The sequence below is a fragment of the Schistocerca gregaria genome, chromosome 6 (assembly GCF_023897955.1).
Source record: "Schistocerca gregaria isolate iqSchGreg1 chromosome 6, iqSchGreg1.2, whole genome shotgun sequence".
NCBI lineage: Eukaryota > Metazoa > Arthropoda > Insecta > Orthoptera > Acrididae > Schistocerca > Schistocerca gregaria.
This window is the reverse complement of record NC_064925.1, coordinates 531,931,401-531,954,438: the sequence shown is the minus strand read 5'-3', so window position 1 is coordinate 531,954,438 and position 23,038 is coordinate 531,931,401. Positions and strand designations below refer to the sequence as shown.

The 23,038-nt window shown below is 44.6% G+C and overlaps 1 protein-coding gene across 1 annotated transcript in view; it reads left to right on the top strand.

Moving 5' to 3' along the window:
• Positions 1–22,233, top strand: part of LOC126278928 (uncharacterized) — a 67,805-nt gene extending 45,572 nt beyond the window's left edge. Inside the window, exon 2 of the mRNA XM_049979205.1 lies at positions 21,839–22,233. Coding sequence (XP_049835162.1) covers positions 21,839–22,233 — 395 coding nt within the window. The remainder of the gene's footprint in view (positions 1–21,838) is intronic.
• The last annotated feature ends 805 nt before the right edge of the window (positions 22,234–23,038 follow it).

The window sequence follows — 23,038 nt, the reverse complement described above, 5'->3', positions numbered from 1 at the left end:
CCAGGTGCGTTGTGCTGTTTCTCCAGTCGAAACTACGACTGCGCAACACCATACACAGAGGGCGTTGTGGACATTAACTGTTTGCCGTCAACTAGAACTGTGTGCCATTAGGAATAACCGATGTGGTGGCATTAACTGCTTGTCGTTGCTGTCGTAATTTCATGCTGGGCAGGTAACGTAGTACAGTTCTACTGCTCAGCAGGTCTCACAGTTTCTTTTTCAGGGGCAGGTGGACATTTTGGAGCAGAGCTTATGGAGAGGCAGCAACAGTGGAGTGGGCATTACTGTGGTCAACAGTAATGACGCAGGTGAAGAGACAGTTTCGATCCAATACAGAACAAAGACGAATGAGGGTAAGGAAACAAACTAATTTCAGTCCCTCTATAAGGAACCACTGGAGACCATGCATAGAACATTATATAATATCCGCAATATTGACGGTGTAGGTCAGGTTCAAGATGAATGCTATGCCTACGTTGTTAGCTACAATACAGACAGCAGTAACAATCTTCGAAGGAAACTATTAAATTTGATTCTAGAGCGAGCAATGAAGGAAATCAAGGGAGAGAAATAAAAAATGTACGCCTTACTGATGATACAGTATCCATTCACTGACTGCCAAATATCTGGGAGGTTAGTTCAATGGAATGTACGCTATCATAAATGAAAAGTAAAAGATACAACTCGAGAAAATTAGAACACAGTCAGTGAGTACAGTGTAGGCAAAGAGAACTCGTATTAGACTGTGAATGGCGTGCTGAAAGAGGTAGGAAAGGGTTACTACTAGGCAGCAGAATAACTGACTTGCCGGAACTAAAATGGATGTCAAACGTAGACTAGAAACAGAAAGCAAACTTATTTCCTAAGTAGAACAGTGACGAAATCGAATGTCAGTTTACGTGTTTCGAATTTATTTACTGAAAGTACGAGCTCCTAATTTACTCTGAGGTGACAAAAGTCTTGGGCATAGCGATATACACTTATGAAGATTGCGGTAATACGGTGTACGCAAGATATAAAATGGTATTGTATTGGTGGAGCTGTCATCTATATCCAAGTGATTCATGTGATCCGGTCGGGGTGGCCGAGCGGTTCTAGGCGCTACAGTCTGGAACCGCGCGACCGCTACAGTCGCAGGCTCGAATCCTGCCTTGGGCATGGATGTGTGTGATGTCCTTAGGTTGGTTATGTTTAAGTAGTTTTAAGTTCTAGGGGACTAATGACCTCAGAAGTTAAGTCCCATAGAACTCAGAGCCATTTGATTGATGTGAAAAGGCTTCCGACGTGATTAGGGCCTCACGACGGGAATTATCAGACGTTGGACGGAGAACCGTAGTTGGAGCTAGATGCATGGGACATTCCATTTCGAAAATCGTTAGGGAATTCCTTATTCCGAAATCCACAATTTCAGGAGTGTCGAGAATATCTAATTTCAGGCACTGCCTCTCACCACGGATAACTCAATGGCGTACGGCCTTCACTTTACGGGCGAGAGGAGCGGCATTCTCTTAGCGTTGTCAGTGCTGACAGACAAGCGGCACTGAGTGATATAACCGTAGAAATCGAAGCCGTACGTACGTCGGACATATCCGTTAAGACATTACAGCAAGGTTTAGCGTTAATGGGTTACGGCAGCAGCCGACCGGCGCGAATACCTTTGCTAAGAGCACGACATCGGCAGCAGGGCCTCTCTTGGCTCGTGTCCATACTGGTTGGAACCGAGACGATTGGAAAACAATGCCCTGGTTAGGTGAGTCCCAGTTTCAGGTGGTAAGAGCTGATGGCAAGGTTCGAGTGTGGTGCAGACATATGGAGCCATGGACCCAAGTTGTCAACAAGGCACTGTGCAAGCTGGTGGTGATTCCATAGTGGTGTGGACTTTGTTTACATGGAATGGACTGGTCCTCTGGTCCAACTGATGCTATCATTAACTGGAAATGGTTATGCTCGGCTACTTGGAGACCATTTGCAACCTCTTTCAAGGACTTCATGTTCCAGACAATGATATCATGTCACTGGTTGACAGTTGTCCACGATTGGTTTGAAGAACAGTCGGAGATATTAAAGTGAACACTTATCGCCAGGCATGAATCCAATCAAACATTTATGCGACCAAACAGAGAGGTCAGTTCATTTACAAAATCCTACAGAGACAACACAATTGTGGACGGCTGTAGAGGCAGCAGGGCTCAATATCTCTATAGGGGACTTTCAACGACGTTTTGAGCTCGTGCCACGTCGGGTTTTCGCACTTCGTCGGCAAAAGGAGGACAGACACGATTTTAGGAGGTGTCCCACGCCGTTTGTCATGCCTGCGTACATGTGGTGGATCGTGGCTATAAACTGTAGAGACAAGAAAAGCACAGAAACCAGTGAAATGTAGTATTATTGACAACTAAATATTAAGTGATTAAATTGCGTGTATAATCAACAAGTATTGTATCGAATCGGAGAAAAATGAGCCTTAAGGCACAATGTAAGTGAGAGGAGGCAGGCGTTCTTAGTAATCAAAAATGGTTCAAATGGCTCTGCGACCTATGGGACTTAACTCGTAAGGTCATCAGTCCCCTAGAACTTAGGACTGCTTAACCTAACTAACCTAAGGACATCACACACATCCATGCCCGAAGCAGGATTCGAACCTGGAATCGTAGCGGTCGCGCGGTTCCAGAATGTAGCGCCTAGAACCGCTCGGCCACCCCAGCCGGCTTGTATTAATCGCTTCGATGTACCAAGTATTGGTTATTTTTGGTAATAGAGGTAATTGTGTGTACGTGTATGTGTGTGTGTGTGTGTGTGTGTGTGTGTGTGTGTGTGTGAGTGTGTGTATTTGGGAGGGGGGCGGGGAATTAACAGTATTTATTCGGAGTTAGAGACTTGGGACAGAACTACAAAAGAAGGGGCGTTTCATGCCACAGCTGGAATACTTTTCATCGTATAGGGTCATTACGAGCAATGATGTTCTTCCTTCATTTACAGAAATCGCTGTAATAACCTCTCACGTTCCAGGAAAAATGTTCTCATTTTGAACTGAAAATTGTTGATAGTTTAAAGTTATAAAGCAGTACGGCACTTTAAAATTGCCCCCCTACTGTGTCCATAGCAAAGCTATTAAATGGTAACTGTTAAGTGACTCGCCGTATCGATGCCTCATTCACTGGCAGCTCCCCTGTCCCCGGTCGCAAGCAGCTGTCGGCACACATCATAGACGGCGGTGCTCCCCAGGGTCGATCCCGCAGCTCCTGGCACCACAGCGGGGACGTCATTAGCCCCGTATCAATTCCCAGCACAATCACTTAGCGCGGCCGAGCGAGCTGCCGGCACACACACGCTTCTCTGTTGCTGACTGCTACGAGCGGAGCTGATAGGCCAGCGTATGCGTCCGGCAATCTGGAATGGGCTGTGGAGACAGGTTCCTGGAAATGGGCTGAACAGCCTGCGTGCAAATTGCGCGCCCACCGGGTGTTTTAAAGTTGGTATTAACGACCTGCAACTCGCCGCAACGTTGTCACTAATTGGTGGGTGACAGTGGAAAACAGTGAAATGGCTAAGGTAACGTTACAAAACATTGCCTTATTTGTAAGCACATCGGCAGCTACTCCGTGCAGAAAGGATTTTTTTTTTTGAAGAACGTAGTTATTGTACATTATGAAAGCATTATGAGTATAGAGGATGTACCAAACCCCTGGACTAAAGGTTTAAAAAAATTATAGATATAGCAGAGTATCCTGTACAAAGTATTTTGAGACATGGAGCTAAAGTTCGTAAATTACTAACTAGTTTTTGATTCTGATAAAAAAATGTACCTCTTACAGAAGCAGATCACTATTGACTCTCAACATTTCGCCCCATTAAAGCTATCATCCCTATTGTTTGTTGTACACAGGGAGACATCAGCAAAAAGTTTAATTTTTATCCTTTTGTCTCTTAAACCACTCAGTTATCACCACCGTCGATGCGCTAAGCAGTTATTTTGTGTGATGGATACTCAGATTACAAGCAAAACATGGTAAGACCTGTGACCTTAACATTTTATTATTAACACCTTATTTCGAAATATCCAGTTCAATATCTACTATGGGTTGAACAATCTTTGCCGTAATGTGTTGGGAGATTCCATACGTCACTATTTACGATTTACCTTTTTTGTCTTCATATTTTTACACCAATCAGTAATCACCATTGTCAGTGCTATACGCAGTTTTTTGGTATCATAGATAATCAGTTTATAAACACAACCCCATAACTCCTGATGTGTTAAATTTGGTTATTGCTGCCTTATCTCGAAAAAGGAGAGAAGGAAACATAGTAGGTGAATATGGATTGGGGGAAAGAAATGGAAGAGGAAGCCGTCTGGTAGAATATTGCACAGAGCATAACTTAATCATAGCTAACACTTGGTTCAAGAATCATAATAGAAGGTTGTACATATGGAAGAATCCTGGAAATAGTACAACGTATCAGATGGATTATATAATGGTAAGACAGAGATGTATGAATCAGGTATTAAATTGTAAGACATTTCCAGGGGGAGATGTGGACTCTGACCACAATCTATTGGTTATGAGCTGTAGATTAAAACAGAAGAAACTGCAAAAAGGTGGAAATTTAAGGACATGGGATCTGGACTAACTGAAGTTGTACAGAGTTCCAGGGAGAGCATAAGGGAACAATTGTCACAAATGGGGGTTCGGAAATTCATTAGAAGAAGAATGGGTAGCTCTGAGGGATGAATTAATGAAGGCAGCAGAGGATCAAGTAGGTAAAAAGACGAGGGCTAGTAGAAATCCTTCGGTTACAGAAGAAATATTGAATTTAGTTGATGGAAGGAGAAAATTTAAATTGCAGTAAATGAAGCAGGAAAAAGGAATACAAACGTCTCAAAAATGAGATCGACAGGAAGCGCAAAACTGCTAAGCAGAGGTGACTAGAGGACAAATGTAAGGATGAAGAGGCTTATCGCACTAGAGGTAAGATACATATTGCCTACAGGAAAACTAAAGCGACCTTTGGAGAAAAGAGAACCACTTGTATGAATATCAAGAGCTCAGGTGGAAACCCAGTTCTAAGCAAAGAAATGAAAGCAGAAAGTTGGAAGGAGTATATAGAGGATCTATACAAGGGCAATGTACTTGAGGACAATAGTATGGAAATGGAAGAGCATGTAGATGCAGATGAAATGGGAGATACAATACTGTGTGAAGAGTTGGACAGAGCACTAAAAGATCTGAGTCGTAACAAGGCGCCGGGAGTAGACAACGTTCCAGTAGAACTACTGACGGCCTTGGGAGGGCCAGTCCTGACGAAACTCTACCATCTGGTGAGCAAGATGTATGAATCAGACTTCAAGAAGAATATAATAATTCCAATCCCAAAGAAAGCAGGTGTCGACAGATGTGAATATTACCGAACAACCCGTTTAATAAGCCACAGCTGCAAAATACTAACGCGAATTCTTTACTGACGAATGGAAAAACTAGTAGAAGCCAATCTTGGGGAATATCAGTTTGGATTCCGTAGAAATGTAGGAACACGTGAGGCAATACTGACCTTACGACTTACCTTAGGAGAAAGATCAAGGAAAGGCAAACCTACGTTTCTAGCAATTCTAGACTTAGAGAAAGCTTTTGACAATGTTGACTGGAATACTCTCTTTCAAATTCTAAAGGTGGTAGGGGTAAAATACAGGGAGCGAAAGGCTATTTACAATTTGTACAGAAACCAGATGGCACTTACAAGAGTCGAGGGACATGAAAGGGAAGCAGTGTGATAGGATTGTAGCCTCTCCCCGATCTTATTCAATCTGTATATTGAGCAAGCAGTAAAGGAAACAAAAGAAAAATTGGGAGTAGGTATTATAATCCATGGAAAAGAAATAAAAACTTTGAGGTTCACCAATGACATTGGAATTCTGTCAGAGACAGCAAAGGACTTGGAAGAGCAGTTGAATGGAATGGACAGTGTCTTGAAAGGAGGATGTAAGATAAACATTAAGAAAAGCAAAACGAGGATAAGGGAATGTAGTCGAATTAAGTTGGGTGATGCTGAGGGAATTAGATTAGGAAATGAGACACTTACAGTAGTAAAGGAGTTTTGCTATTTGGGGAGCAAAATAACTGATTATGGTCGAGGTAGAGAGGATATAAAATGTAGACTGGCAATGGCAGGAAAAGCGTTTCTGAAGAAGAGAGAAACGTCAAAATCGTAAGGGCGATTATCTAGAAAAGTGGCTGGCTTTGATCAATATGGCACGTAACATCTGAGGTCATCAGTCCCCTAGAACCTAGTGCTACTTAAACCTAACTAACCTAAGGACATCACACACATCCATGCCCGAGGCAGGATTCGAACCTGCGACCGTAGCAGTCGCGCGGTTCCGGACTGAAGCGCCTAGAACTGCTCGGCCACCACGGCCGGCTTCTACAGAAATATCTGAAAGATGTAGCTAAATTTTGCATATGAAACGATTTTACAGACAACCTTGTAAATTGGGCAACCACAGCTATGACATTATTTTGTGTAATAATAAACAGCTTCAGCTGTATTTACGCCTTTATTTTTAGATCACTACCAGTTTCATGGCACTAAGAGCTACATCTTCAAATCTGTAGTTTAAAGCTAGGAAACTACAAAATACCGACCTTTCAAGCTCTAATTTCTTAGTTACATGTTCACCTGAAGAAGCAGCTGTTAGTGCCATGAAACCCGCAGAGATTAATAATAAAGGACTTCATACAGCTAAAGCGGTTTATTAATATCGAAGATGAAAACGGTTTTGATTCTCACTGTTGGTTGAGAAAGAAGTAATACTCTAAAACAGTAAATCAAATTTGAAATAGGAACAACAAAGTAAGGGATGATGTGTAAACAAAAGGGGACATAATATACATCTTGGTAACAGCAAGAACATCTCTTCTGAAAAAGAGAGGTTCGCTAGTATAGAATATAAATGGAAGTCCGTTATGATAACATTTGACTGGAGTGCATCACTGAAAGGAAGGAATTCCTGAACGATGACCAGAACAAACGAGAAAAGCATAAATCTTTAAAAATTTGTTGTTACGGTAGAATGGTGAGTAATAATAGACGGGCTAAGCAATGAAAAAGTATTGCATCCAGACTAGTCAAGAAGTGATTTATTGCACAAAGAGGTAGGTTGATGGAATATATCCTTACGCATCAATAAATAGCTAATACAGTAACCGAGGTAAGTGGGTGGGTAAACTCTTAGAGCGTGATCAAGACATGAATGCAATAAGCAACTTCAGACGGGTTTATGGTTCAACAGTCATGCTGAGATGAAAAGATTTGCACAAGGTAGACGAATAAAAAGAGATGCATGAAATTAGTGTTAGTGCTGAATACCATACGTGTGAGATATAATTTTACCTTTCCTTTCGACACTCACAACAGGGCTTGTGTAAGGATCATATTTTCTGTTTGGTTATTTGAAGGTTGGTGAAAATTCAATTATGGTTAATTAACCGAGAACATATTAGACTTTTTTCATTGGTCAGCGGGTTGACGACGACGGTGCTCGGTGGTCACTCAAAAGCTCGTTTCTCTGAATAAAAAACAGCTACTTGAAGTGTTTAATTGTACTTATTTCATCATTGAAGTAGGACGCTTCTTGTACGACTCTGCAGGTTTCAGTGGTCGTCGTCACTGATGATAAAATCTTCTGACATTCTGGTGCGTCATGCTTCTCTTCAGATATCTTCAACGATCGACTATTCAACCCATATGCCTGAATCTTCAGCATTTCACTGGTGTACCTGGATGGCTGCACAGTGGAAAGACACAACCGCGTTCACTTGCAGCATGCTATTTTACCACACATTTTCAAAGAAGAGGGCTTTGGAGCTGTCCCCACTTGGTCATTCAATACTGACAGGCCGCCGTGTCACCCTCTGCCAATGGCGACATTCGGATGCTGTATAGAGGGACATGGGGTCAGCACACACGCTCTCCCGGCCGTTTTCAGCTTCCCAGAGCTTGGAGCAGCTGCCTCCCACATAGGCAGCTTCTCAGTCAGTATCGGGAGGCTGAGTCCACCGCCTTCCAGTCATCCCACCAAGGAAAACTCCCTGGCAGTACCGAGGATAGCATCTGGGCCAACCGCGAAGGAGTCAGCCACTCTGACCACTGAGACAGGAATGCCGACGTGAGGTGGAATTACTGTGTAAAGGTCTTCAAGATGCTGTTCGCGGGCCGTTGTCATTTGGTAAATACTGAAAGCGGACACTGAAAGACAGGGGAATTCTAAATATTAGCCTATCGTTATTGTGCCGCCTCGGGTATCAGCTGCTAGCTATTTTAGTTCCTCGGTAGCTGTAGATGGGTGTTTACCTCCGTGACAACAGGTAGCCATTAAGGCGGAAGCCATTAGCCGACATCTGTATTGCAGTTGTACTCAGTTTTCGATATTTCAATTGATTCACGGACGTCCCCTTCTACACTATTACTTTCTCTAGTTATCACGTGTACGCGATCGAAATACGTAAGCTGAACACTTTCTTCCCGGTGCTGTGCTACAGCTAATTTTACGTTTCGCCTTTAACATACGTGGCGTCCGTGCTTTTTCATGCGTTCTTCTGTTGTCCTTTCCCTTTCTCTAATACATATTTTGTTAAGTGACATATTGCTTCACACACTCCGGCAGCGGTGACGTGCTTATGGGCGTAATTTATTTGTCGGAAAAGTCTTATTTCGGTTGAAACAAAAATGCAGTCCTTATGCCATATTTCCAAAAGGTTCTGCTTATACGGTGTGTTACTCCAGTCGAAAATGGTAATCTTACTAAATGTAGAGAAGGTTCTTTCTTCTTTCTGTTTGTATTATTATTATTACTATTCTGATCTGTAGCCTGTGTTGTCATGCTGGTTTTGTGGGTTTCTTCTGTGTCTTGGTTGGTTCTGGTCTCTGCCTAGTGTGTATATTTAGAATAGTGAGTGCTCCTATATAAATCAGTAGTGTATAGTGTATAGTGTATTTTAATTTTTTTGTGTATGAGTGTGTTGATAGTTGTTGTTGTTTCGACTTGTGGGTTATTTGGTGCTCTATGCAAGAATGGTCTAATGCCTGTATTTGTGTCTTTGTACTCTATATATGTCAGCTGTAATTTTTCTTCTATATCTAACATGTGTGTCACTTCGTGTTATATTTGTGCTTGTTCTGGTGGCTGTCTTAAGAATTTGTTTTCCTCTGATTGTTTAATTGATGCGTGTTGTTCTTTGTTTGTTTGCTCTGGGATGTTTGAGTCCACTACTGTATTTTCTTCTTCATCTGATTGCACATTATTTTGTTCTATTATTTGTTGTACTTACTGTTGGATGTTTTGTAATTCTGTCTGGGGTATCCTGTTATTTTTGATTATTACACGGATCTAATCAGCTAGTCGTTGTTCTGTTAAAAATTTTAATTCTGGGTATCTGGTAATAAATGTTGTGTATACTTGTGATCTGTATCCAGTTGTGTTGGTTCCTAAGTTTGTTGCTTGGTAATAACAGAACATGAGGTGTCGGTTAACTTCATCTGACCATTTCATCCTCTGTCTTTGTTTTCCTTCTAGAGTGTTTGCAGGAAGCATATTCTGCAAAACACCTCTATTTGGATTTAAATCGTTTTCCGTGTGGCTTAGAGTGTCGTTACCATTGTGGACGGGCATAGGGTTCAAGCGTCGTCCCCGACCACGACAGCACTTGTCCGAGGCTTCATTAGTTCTGTCCTGAACCAACTAATTACACCAAAAGGGGGTTAGCCCTACTAGTGGTTTGTTCTTTTCGTCACCTTTTACGAATGGCAGAACATACCGGAGACCTATTCTTTTCCCGGGCCTCCACTGGTATTATTACTATTATTATTATTATTATTATTATTATTATTATTACCGCTGCGGTTGAAGGCCATATTCATGGTTAGGTCATTACTGCTGTTGGCCATTAATATTACCCTATGGAAATGGATCTCTGATTGGATCTCTTACTGTCATAGATGCGGAATGCACGCGAAAACATTGGGTTCATCGCGGTTTGCTTCTGCGCTGGGTGGTGGTGCAAAGCGACGTCTACATACGTGTTTGTATTGGTAGGTTTCCTATAAACTCTGTCTTCTGCAGATCAGCACATCTAAAAAAGGGAGGTTGACCTCACTCTCCATCTACATGTTGATTTTTCCGATGAATGCTCTTCAGAAAACTATGGAATAGGTATATAGCTGCATGGCGACTTTATGCCGAATCAGCGACGACCAGTGGAAATGTGAGTCGGACCGGGACTCCAACCTAGTATTTTCTGCTGACGAAGCAGTTGGGTTAATCACTGCGCCACCAGGATAAAGTGTTTATCTCGGCACCGTTCTCGGCCGCCTCACATTCCCATATAATGTAGCACCACGTATCGGCATTCCCTGCACATTTCCTCCACTCTTGCTAATTTTAGATCCAAGGGCATGTCCGAAAGAAAAACACATGCCATGCGTATAGTCGATCCGCTTAGACGGGCAGTGAATCGGCACTCTAACAGTGCGGTTGTGACACTGTGCCCGAGTGCAGCAGTTGGATACCACGAATTTATAAAAATAAAGAACTTAACACTGCCTACTTGTCCATGAGTGTCAAGCTGTGTACATTATTATACTCAGTTTCAAGCCGAAGGAGAAAACTGGGCAACGCAAAGTTAATAAGTGAACTCTAGAGCGACCAATTAGTGTTTGCTCAAGATACTCTCGATTCTCTCTCACAAAATACTTCAGGAAAGAACTTACGGCACGAGTGAAGGGGTGATGGTACGGATGCTGTGGCGAAGTTTAACGAACTAAGCAGTGGCATGACGAATATCTACATTACTGGCCATTAAAATTCCTATACCACGAAGATGACGTGTAACACAAGCGAAATTTAACAGACGGGAAGAAGATGCTGCGATATGCAAATGATTAGCTTTTCAGAGTATTCGTACAAGGTTGGCGCCGGTGGCGACACCTGCAACGTGCTGACATGAGGAAAGTTTCCAACCGATTTCTCATACAGAAACAGCAGTTGACCGGTGATGCGTGGTGAAACGTTGTTGCGATGCCTCGTGTAAGGAGGAGAAATGCGTACCATCACGTTTCCGACTTTGTTAAGGTCGGATTGTACCCTATCGCGATTCCGATTTATCGTATCGCGACATTGCTGATCGCTTTGGTCGAGATCCAGTGACTGTTCGCAGAAGATGGAATCGGTGGGTTCAGGAGGGTAATACGGAACGCCCTGCTGGATCCCAACGGCCTCGTATCACCAGCAGTCGAGATGACAGGCATCTTATCCACATGGCTGTAACGGATCGTGCAGCCACGTCTCGATCCCTCAGTCATCAGAGGGAGACTTTTGCAAGACAACAACCATCTGCACGAACAGTCCGACGACGTTTCCAACAGCTCGGAGACCATGGCTGAGGTTACCCTTGACGCTGCATCACAGACAGGAGCACCTGCGATGGTGTACTCAACGACGAACCTGGGTGCACGAATGGCAAAACGTCATTGTTTCGGATGAATCCAGGTTCTATTAACAGCATCATGATGGTCGCATACGTGTTTGGCGACATCGCGGTGAACGCATATTGTAAGCGTGTATTCCTCATCGCCATACTGACGTATCACCCGGCGTGATGGTATGGGGTGACATTGGTTACACGTCTCGGTAACCTCTTGTTCGCACTGAAGGCACTTTGAGCAGTCCACGTTACATTTCAGATGTGTTACGACCCGTGTCTCTACCTTTCATTCAATCCCTGCGAAACCCAACATTTCAGAAGGACAATCATGTTGCAGGTCGTGTACGGGCCTTTCTGGATACAGAAAATGTTCGACTGCTGCCCTGGCCAGACATTCTCTAGATCTCTCACCAACTGAAAACGTCTGGTCAATGGTGGCCGAGCAACTGGCTCGTCACAATACGCCAGTCACTACTCTTGATGAACTGTGGTATCGTGTTGAAGCTGCATGGGCAGCTGTACCGGTACACTCCATGCAAGCTCTGTTTGTCTCAATGGCCAGGCGAATCAAGGCCGTTATTACGGCCAGAGGTGTTTGGTGTGGGTACTGATTTCTCAGGATCTATGCATCCAAATGGCTTGAAAATGTAATCACATGTCAGTTACAGTGCAATATATTTGTCCAATGAATACCCCTGTATGATCTGCATTTCTTCTTGGTGTAGCAGTTTTAATGGCCAGTCGCGTATTATACTGACAGAGTGTACTTCTGAAATTGCATTTACATGGAACGACCATACTATTGCTCCTCACAAGCAAACAATGATGAGGTACTGATGATCATCTGTTAGCCAGGCTTGAATAGATTAAGCGACCCAACATGGACGTGAAATTGATCACACATGACGATCCAAGCTCACAGGGTAATCAAAAGCAAAATTCACCACTTTCCATCAACAACTGAATCGTAAAAGCCGTCTCGTGCCTCGCAGCAGAAATAGTCACGAAAGTTAAGTGGGCACATGTTGCAAAAAGTGAATCATAACCAAAAAGGATCAAGCTATATTCCTTCTTAATCTACATAAAATTGGACAAAATCATTAGTCACGATACACCTGTACTAGTCTTAATGACTAAATTTAATAGTTATAAAGGTTTCTATAGCTCCTTAGAACTAATTCTCACCTAAAAATTACTGTTCACGTGTGCACTGAAGCAACAGTCCGATCGCTACGACGAGACGGTTGCTTGCCCACATAGCTCAAGTTCAATAAGCAGACTGCCTCTTCTCTGTGTTCAGAAAGCGAACAGATTTGAGGGGAATGTACAGAGGAATCAGCAACACGAATTTGTCAGGGTTCCATGAGTTTCTTCTATCAGAAGACAGGAGAGGAAGCACCTGGTTCCTCTGTCCTAATTCTTTCAGCCCAATTTAACTCCTTAAAGTTTGAATTTGCAAGGAACAACCGCGTGACCTCGCTTTTAGAGACGCGCCATCAAGTGTGGCAGAAGTGTGACAAGACGCGACGAAGTTATCCATTTCCTTACCTTTCTAATTACACCCACGTTCGTTCATAACGAGCGGTCATCCATATTTAGGACAGGTGGTTGTGGCTACATCTTATGTTTACTATCAATTTTAATAAATATTAAACACACCCAATTTATGTTCCCAGGGTTACCTTCCTCTCTGGCATGGAATACGGGAGAAAAGCAGGCGGAGAAGGGATATTCTGCCGGACTTGATACAGCAAAACCATTCAGTCATATGGCAGGCGAATTAACTGGCGCATTTGCAAATTTTACTGAACTCCATCAACCTTGGTGCGAGTGCCTGTACCTTCGACAGATTCCTGTCCCTCCATCGCTTCGATCCCACACTGCCTGTATGGGAGACTGGGTACGTAATCCTGACAGATCGAAGCAACAGTGCCACATCACTCAATGACTAACCATAGAACCTGCCGTTTATGTAGATATAGTTCATATACTTACTGTTATGGCAGTCATATCAAGTCCATAAAATGTAGACCTTCAGCTCCAATACTGCACTAAAGAGATTCCAGACATATACTACTGCAGGCTGAATTTCATTCTGGACTCACACACAAGCCCGTGTTGCGCTGGCGTGCTGAAAAGTAATGCCTCTGAATTGTTTTTTCGATTCTCAGTTTCGATTGAGGTATCACATGTCATGCATATTACTCGGTCTACGTTCCCACCTCGCTGACACAGGTGGCCAGCCTCTTCCTCTAGAAGGCTTCTAAATAGAGCATGTAACGTGGCTACGTCGGTGCGTAAGAAACCGCGTGTTATAATGAAGTTTCTAAACACTGAACTTTTCCTACACACACACACAAGGGCTGTTACGTCCGCAACTATCCGACGCATTGGGTTCACTGCCATTGATCATCCCCGTCTTGATCCCATTAGATTTTTATCTGCTTCCAGAAGTTAAAGAACACCTTGATGGCCAACCGGTGTGGGCCAGCAGTACTAGGCGCTTCGGTCGGGAACCGAGCTGCCGCTACGGTCGAAGGTCTAAACATTAATGGTGGTGTCTGTTTGTACTATATCGTGTCTCCCTACCACTTTCGCGCAACGACGCTCTGATAATGTTTTTTAGGGAATTAACTACACTCTTGGAAATTGAAATAAGAACACCGTGAATTCATTGTCCCTGGAAGGGGAAACTTTATTGACACATTCCTGGGGTCAGATACATCACATGATCACACTGACAGAACCACAGGCACATAGACACAGGCAACAGAGCATGCACAATATCGGCACTAGTACAGTGTATATCCACCTGTCGCAGCAATGTAGGATGCTATTCTCCCATGGAGACGATCGTAGAGATGCTGGATGTAGTCCTGTGGAACGGCTTGCCATGCCATTTCCACCTGGCGCCTCAGTTGGACCAGCGTTCGTCGCTGGACTTGCAGACCGCGTGAGACGACGCTTCATCCAGTCCCAAACATGTCAATGGGGGACAGATCCGGAGATCTTGCTGGCCAGGGTAGTTGACTTACACCTTCTAGAGAACGTTGGATGGCACGGGATACATGCGGACGTGCATTGTCCTGTTGGAACAGCAAGTTCCCTTGCCGGTCTAGGAATGGTAGAACGATGGGTTCGATGACGGTTTGGATGTACCGTGCACTATTCAGTGTCCCCGCGACGATCACCAGAGGTGTACGGCCAGTGTAGGAGATCGCTCCCCACACCATGATGCCGGGTGTTGGCCCTGTGTGCCTTGGTCGTATGCAGTCCTAATTGTGGCGCTCACCTGCACGGCGCCAAACACGCATACGACCATCATTCGCACCATGGCACAAGCGACTCTCATCGCTGAAGACGACACGTCTCCATTCGTCCCTCCATTCACGCCTGTCGCGACACCACTGGAGGCGGGCTGCACGATGTTGGGGCGTGAGCGGAAGACGGCCTAACGGTGTGTGGGACCGTAGCCCAGCTTCATGGAGACGGTTGCGAATGGTCGTCGCCGATACCCCAGGGGCACCAGTGTCCCTAATTTGCTGGGAAGTGGCGGTGCGGTCCCCTACGGCACTGCGTAGGATCCTACGGTCTTGGCATGCATCCGTGCGTCGCTGCGGTCCGGTCCTAGGTCGACGGACACGTGCACCTTCCGCCGACCACTGGCGACAACATCGATGTACTGTGGAGACCTCACGCCCCACGTGTTGAGCAATTCGGCGGTACGTCCACCCGGCCTCCCGCATGCCCACTATACGCCCTCGCTCAAAGTCCGTCAACTGCACATACGGTTCACGTCCACGCTGTCGCGGCATGCTACCAGTGTTAAAGACTGCTATGGAGCTCCGTATGCCTCGGCAAACTGGCTGACACTGACGGCGGCGGTGCACAAATGCTGCGCAGCTAGCGCCATTCGACGGCCAACACCGCGGTTCCTGGTGTGTCCGCTGTGCCGTGCGTGTGATCATTGCTTGTACAGCCCTCGCGCAGTGTCCGGAGCAAGTATGGTGGGTCTGACACACCGGTGTCAATGTGTTCTTTTTTCCATTTCCAGGAGTGTAGTTTGAACCTGGGACCTGTTGCTGGTAAGGAGACGCCAGACCACACATGACATGTAGAATTCAGAAGAGTTCAGTGAGACTAGCGATGATATAATCAAATACTAAATGATCTCAGCGTCAGCTCCACTGCACTCCCTGTAAAAGAATCTTAATACTAACTAAATTTAGTGGAAAGGGTTCAAGGCTTTCCTATTTTTAGTTAGCTGGTAAAATAACGTCGAAAAAGCAGTTACGTTTACCATTGATAACATCGTTTATAAATTGCTTATTGATAAAAGGAAAATTTTTCAATACAGGATGGTAAAAACCAACTGCGTTCAACAAAAATGTGAACGAATATTCCCTGAGTGGTTTTCCAAGTTCTACAATTGATCGAAGGATGAACTATGCCTTATCACATCTACAATCTATGTTTAAATTAAGTTTCACAAAAGAGAAAACTATCAAAATGGTCTACAGTGACCCTCAATTATCTTTAATTACTTATCTAACTTGTCGTAAATTACAGTGGCTTATGTAGCTTCTCAATAACTATATAAAAGAAAAATCATCGCGTTTCAGATCTGTTCTTCAAGTGGCAAATGTACACTAGTATTACGCAAAAAGAGGGTGTAACAGATGAGACTTCTGCAGCTCTGAGTGAAGCCTTATGCACTCAAAAATGCGGCATCGCGTGCGTTCATTACCTTGTCGGTGTTTAAGCAGCGTCAAGGCGGCAGCGGCCGGCGCAGCAGCCATCCAGCTCGCCGTCTCGGAACCAACTCTCCTCTAACTTCTCCTTACTACAATTTACCGAAGTTAGTTAAAAAAAACCATTTGGCTATGTTTTCATCTGACCAATCAGGGTCTCAATGTTAAGCTTAAGCTCCGCCTACAAAAATTCTGTCTATCCAATGAGAAACGTTATACTTTTCGTGGTGGGGCAATGTTTTTAAAGTTTGCAACGTAACAGAGACGCTAAAAAGTCTCACGCTAAAACGTGCGGGTTGTATACTCGTACAGGTAGGCTCGCGGCGTGGGTGCCCAGCCCCTCCCTTATCTAGCTTAACACGGTTCTGCTCTCAGCTTCTGTCCTCGTTTCTCCCCTCGGAACTGCGTCTGCCTCACGGTGGGAAGGTACGACATGCATTTAGGCATTCTTGTGTTAGTCTGTGGCATTCCATTTGCTCACTCGTTACTTGTATTACTTTGGTTAATTTAATGTCACGATTTATTCAGAGCTATGTGACATACTAGTAGATTTGCTTATTATGTCAGGGTTTTCATGTAAGGTGTTGGATTTGCCTGACACCTTACAAAGATACGAATCCTGCTACGGGCACGGATGTGTGTGATGTCCTTAGGTTAGTTAGAATTGTTGCTGTTGTTGTTGTGGTAATCAGTCCTGAGACTGGTTTGATGCAGCTCTCCATGCTACTCTATCCTGTGCAAGCTGCTTCATCTCCCAGTACCTACTGCAAGCTACATTCTTCTGAATATGCTTAGTGTATTCATCTCTTGGTCTCCCTCTACGATTATTACCCTCCACGCTGCCCTCCAACACTAAATTCGTGATCCCTCGATGTCTCAGAACATGTCCTACCAACCGATCCCTTCTTCTAGTCAAGTTGTGCCACAAGCTCCTCTTCTTCCCAATTCTGTTCAATACCTCCTCATTACTTATGCGATCTACTCATCTAATCTTCAGCATTCTTCTGTAGCACCACATTTCGAAAGCTTATATTCTCTTCTTGTCTAAGCTATTTATCGTACACGTTTCACTACCATACATGGCTACACCCCATACAAATACTTTGAGAGGCGATTTCTTGACACTTAAATGAATACTCGATGTTAACAAATTTCTCTTCTTAAGAAACGCTTTCCTCGCCATTGCCAGTCTACTTTTTATATCCTCTCTACTTCGACCATCATCCTTTATTTTGCTTCCCAAATAGCAAATCTCCTTTACTACTTTAAGTGTGTCATTTCCTAATCGAATTCCCTCAGCATCACCCGACTTATTCGACTACTCGTTTTGCTTTTGTTGATGTTCATCTTATACCCTCCTTTCAAGACACTGTCCATTCCGTTCAACTGCTTTTCCAAGTAGTTAGAATTAAGTAGTTCTAAGTCCCATAGTGCCTAGAGTCATTTGAACCACCTCGATGACTTCACTTCGACAGTGATGAAGCGATGCAAGCAGAGGTGAGGTTGTGACTTCATCAACAAAGTGAAACTTTCTACAGCCACGCTGTCAACAATCTGGTCTCTTATATGGAAATAGGTATCAGTTGCCAAGGTGACTACATTGTGAAATAAATATGTATACATGAAGTAAAAAGAATTATAAGGGCAATAATGGTTGTTTTATTTAAAAACTCTAATAGTTTTCAAGTAAAAATTTCGGACACATTGCTTTTCAGCACGCACTCGCACAAGTCATTTCCATGGATGCTATTGCCATGAAACTGTGGCGGCAGCGAAATGAGGAAAGGACGAAAGACCCTGAAATGTAGTATTGAAGATCACCGCTGTGCTGATCCCAATCGCAAATTTCAGCTGCCTCATAGTGATACGTGGATCGTTTGCTACCGCAGCTTAGGTGTCTGTACCGTAACAAAATGTCGTCCTTTTATTCCTTGAACGTCAAGTTCAAGGATGGTTTTGATAATATTTCCGTATACAGAGAGTGAGAGCAATATCTTGATACCTTCCAGCATACGACAGCACGGCTGCTTTCAGAGTGTTTCGAGGATGGCCATGAACGAAAACCATAACCTCGTTTTCGACTGACGTACACATTATCGAAGTCCGAAGCGATTCATGTGCAAGTTGCCCATCGCTAACATAGCAGAGCGCAAAGTGATGTGCATCAACATACAAAGGCAGAAACTCGAAAGACAACTGTCTCACGAGTTTCCTTAAATTTCATACAGCAGGGAAGATGTTTGTTCGGTGTCTTTTTTCTGATGGACGAACAGTGGTTTGCGGTGGTTTTATCTTTTTTTTTTTTATCGAGATCGTCAAATACTATGTCGTTCAAGATTTCCTGAAGACTTACAAAAAATATAGTACCATTTAATAAAAAGTTGGTGCCATAATTCTGCAGCTATAAATACGAGGTGTAAGCGAATGGAGGGGGGTGGGATTATAGTTTCCCTCTGCTATGGCTTGTTCCTACCCAATCACCTCGTAAATCCAATCGTCATTCGCTTCTTCCCTTGCAGTCTAGGAGCAGCAGCATGAGCTTTGTTGTAATAAATGATAACTAACAAGGGGAATAAAGGAGTGCAAATTACCGAAATTTAAGTTTCAGCCTAGTATAATCCATTGATGTACTTTTTATAACACTTTCACTACACAGGATTGCAGTGTTACACGCTTCACAAAGTAACAGTTATTCTGACACACTTATACCTACAGTAACACTACTGATCAATACATCATTCCACACTGCAATCCAGATGCGGCGTTCGTGGCAATATAGGTAATCCAAGTTCTATTTATCGGCGCAGATGAGATGCTCGCAGGCATCTAATCATGTTCTCATGGTTGTTCTCGCTGTTTTTGACCCCGCGAACCGCGGGTTACGTCTCGTGAGGTACAAGAATGGTCACACAGCATCAAACACATTTATAGTCACAAGATTTACTTGGTCTCTTAGCCTCATTCCTTAACATCTTCACACCAAGCACACGGTTAAACACTACCACCTGACTCCCTGGCTCGTTCTGGCGCGGAAAAAAGAAGCGATATAGGGTTGTCATCATAATCGTTATCAGTGCTACTCGATATATAGGGTAGGTCAATTATTATCGACAATTTAGTTATATTTCTGTTTATTTTGATAGTGCTGTCGTTTTACGTTGATGACGATGGGTTTGTTTATTTGTTGTTATATCTTTCCAATTTTCAAGCTGGTAGGTTAGTATCGTTTTCGCTGCCGTGCTGTTAATCATGGGTGCTCCGCTGTCTATTTGCACCAAAGAAGAACGCCGTTCAGTGATCCGTTTTTTGTGGTCGGAAGCTGTATCAGGGGCCGAAATTCATCGAAGACTTTCGGTACAGTACGGGAACAGTATTTTGACACAACGGAGTGTCTACGAGTGGGTTTAAAAATTCCGAAATGGTCGCACAAGTGTTGTGCACGATGAAGGAGCATGATGACCATTTACCGCCACAAATGAAGAAACAATCGAGCGTTAACGTAAAATGATTCTCTTAGACAGACGATTAACTATTGATGAAGTGACACATCGTCTGCAAATTAGTCACGGTTCTGCCTACGAAATCATCCACAACAGACTTGGGTTGCATAAAGTTTGTGCAAGATGGATCCCAAAACAACTCACACAGGTACATAAACAAACGCGCTTTGACATCTGTAAAAACATTTGGATCGCTATGGTAGTGAATAGAACAACTTCTTAGACATAATCATTACTGCTGACGAAACATGGCTCCATCATTAGAAGGGGGAGAGTAAACGGCAGAGTATGAAATGGAAACATCCTAATTCTCAGGGCAAGAAAAGGTTCAAAACCCAACCGCCTGCAGGAAAACAGATGCTTACGGGTTTTTGGGACGCACAAGGTTCAGTATTTAAACATTATGGCAAGAAAGGCACAACAATAAGCACTGTACGTTACAGTGAGATGCTTAATGCAAGGTTAAAGCCTGTAATTCAAAGCAGACGCCTAGGATTGCTCTCAAAAGGTGTGTTGTCCGCACATTGCTTCCCAAACTGCTAAAACGCTCCAGAAACTCAAATTTGAAGTACTGGATCGTTCTGAATATAGTCCCGATCTTGCCCCTTCTGACTATCACTTGTTCGGTCCACTCAAACAGGCATTAAGGTGCCGTCGATTTGCCTCGGACGAAGAAGTGAAAGAAGCGGTGCATTCTTGGCTCGCAGCTCAGCCGAGAACCTTGTTTTATGAGGGCACAGGGAAGCTTGTACAATGATGGACCAAGAGCATTGAAACGCAAGGAGACTATGTCGAAAAATTATATTATTGTAAGTTTACTATTGGCATACTATAAAATTTTATAACTACTTTGTGGGTAATAATTGACTTACGCTCGTATGAAAAGCATCCTTTGTACGCCATATCACCACACTACCTGGGATCTCTTTATCATGACCACAAACCAATAGGCGTTCCAGATTTATTCTGAGTAACTTTTCATCGCTAGTCCAAACCGTTACGAGACTGAATAAATAAAAAATGGACCAATTGAAATGGTGGTTTCAATTTTTCGTATTTTCTACATAGTCTCTCTGCGCTTGTGTACAGCGCAGAATGCTTTAATACATGCATTTGAAACTGTCAGACAAATTTTTCTTTTGTGTCTTATTCAACACGTCAGTTTGGCTTGATTGTCGGTTATGTGCTCAAATGTAGTCCTTTCATGCGATTTTATGCACTGTGTCGTTTTGCAGTACTTTCGTGCTGATAAAACTAAGTCTCGTCAATAGCGATGATTTTATTCCAGAAGAGTTTGTCCACGTTTCGCATTCATTCAAGTCACGGTAGCATTTTACGCACCGCTATTTTTGTTCGGGAGCGAAGGAATGCGGGACTCACTTCGCTCTCACTTTTTTGTCTGCATCGAAACATCTTAAAAATTGGGAATGTTTTCAAAATTTATTGAGAGACATACTACGGCGTTGGGCCCATTTTTTTAGCAACCGACTGGCTGAAAGCTAGCCTGTTGATTACAATGTTAGTTCAAGGTGCGACAATAGACGTCTCGATAACTGTCATTTCCTGAAATTTATGAGGTAAATGTGTGTTAATGTGCATCAAATGTTGAACCTGTGGTATACGTAGCATACTAGTAGCTTTTACCAGATTAGTAGTCGTTCTGCTAACTATACAGTGTCAGTGTCAGTAAAACCGACAAAGTGCAGGGACGGGTTCCTGAGTGAAAATGGAGGAAGAGATGGTCCTATGTGCATGTGTTCGCTAATGGATTGTCTCCACAATAGATGGCGCTGACGAACGGCCATGTCTGTAGCCCACAGATGACGGCTATGTCGTAACAAGTTCCGGTGAAGGTTGCTTTGTGGGTAAAGAGGACTGACGACAGAAATCTCATTATTGTAAAGATCTGGTGCCAAAATTATCGACAAAACCCTACTTGTAGAGAGAAATCAGCTCCTGATATTCCTTGCACTCGTTGCAGGTGAAAGGGATAGCAGCGGTTATCATGCAGTCTACACATAGTCGTAGTAACATCTCTGGCGGTAAACCGGAAGGATACCGCCCTTCGATTGGCCTTTCGGTTCTAATCGATGTGATAGTTATACTGCAGCTGCCAGCCACTCTGCAGCGGCCCAGCCAGCAGCCAGCAGCCAGCAGCGTTCCCAGCCAGCGTCCATCAGCGGTCCTAGCCAGCGTTCAGGAGCGGTCCCAGCCAGCGTCCAGCAGCGGTTCCTGCCAGCAGCCAGCAGCCAGCGTCCAGCAGCGGTACCATCCAGCAGCCAGCAGCGGTTCCTGCCAGCGTCCAGCAGCAGTCCCCGCCAGCGTCCAGCAGCCAGCCAGCGTCCAACGTCCAGCGTCCAGCAGCCAGCCAGCGTCCAGCGTCCCACAGCCAGCAGTGTCTGGCAGCAGCAGCAGCAGCGTCCCCACCGGCTGGCCAGCCAAGTCGCCTCCCCCGCCAGCAGCAGCAGCAGCAGAGTGGGGCTTCGGCCCCAGTCTCCTTCATAGTTTCTCCGCCCATTTTACGTTGCGTTTCTCGTCGCCTTGTCCGTCCCTCGTTTGCTTCTTTGTCCTGTCCTGTGCTTTTCCTCTTCGCTCCCATCCCCCACACCTTCTCCACCGCCGTCCAGCGCCCCAGTCGCACCCCTGCCTCCTCTACTCCCAAAAAGACTCCGCCTCGTCCCCCTTCCCCAGCCCATGATGCCATGGATGTCTCCCCGCCTGTCCCTGCCCCCTCCTCCTCCTCCTCCTCCTCCTCCTCCACCCCATCCTCCGACCGCTACCTCCTCTCCCGTCCTGATCCCTCCCTTCTTGAGGCCCGGAATCTCCCCCTCTTCCTTCGCCAGAATTTTCCTGGTGCCCCCATCTCCCTCCTCACTCCTCACCATGATTCGGTGCTCATCTCCTCCCCCAGCCCTACCCTCCACACAGATCTCCTTTCCCGCATCCCTGTCACCCACTTTGGCCCACATGCCTCCCTCATCCCTGCTCCTTCCCTGCCTCCTTCCACCAACCCCAACGTCACACGCCGACCCTCACCGCCGTGATCACTCGGCTTAGTCTGGCGATCACGGAGGAGGAGGTGTTGGCGGAGCTCAAGGCGCATCCCCATGTGGAGGTTTGTGCGGTTCGCCGTGTCCATAACTCAGCTGGCCCCACCCACCTTATGCGGCTCTTTTCTTAACACGCCCCCTCCATCGACCATCTCATGAAGGAGGGTGCCCTTCTCTTTCACCAACGCTTCCAAGTTGACCCTTTCCGTCCCCTCCTCAATCCCTCCGCTGCCAAAGGTGCTTGCAGTATAATGCACACC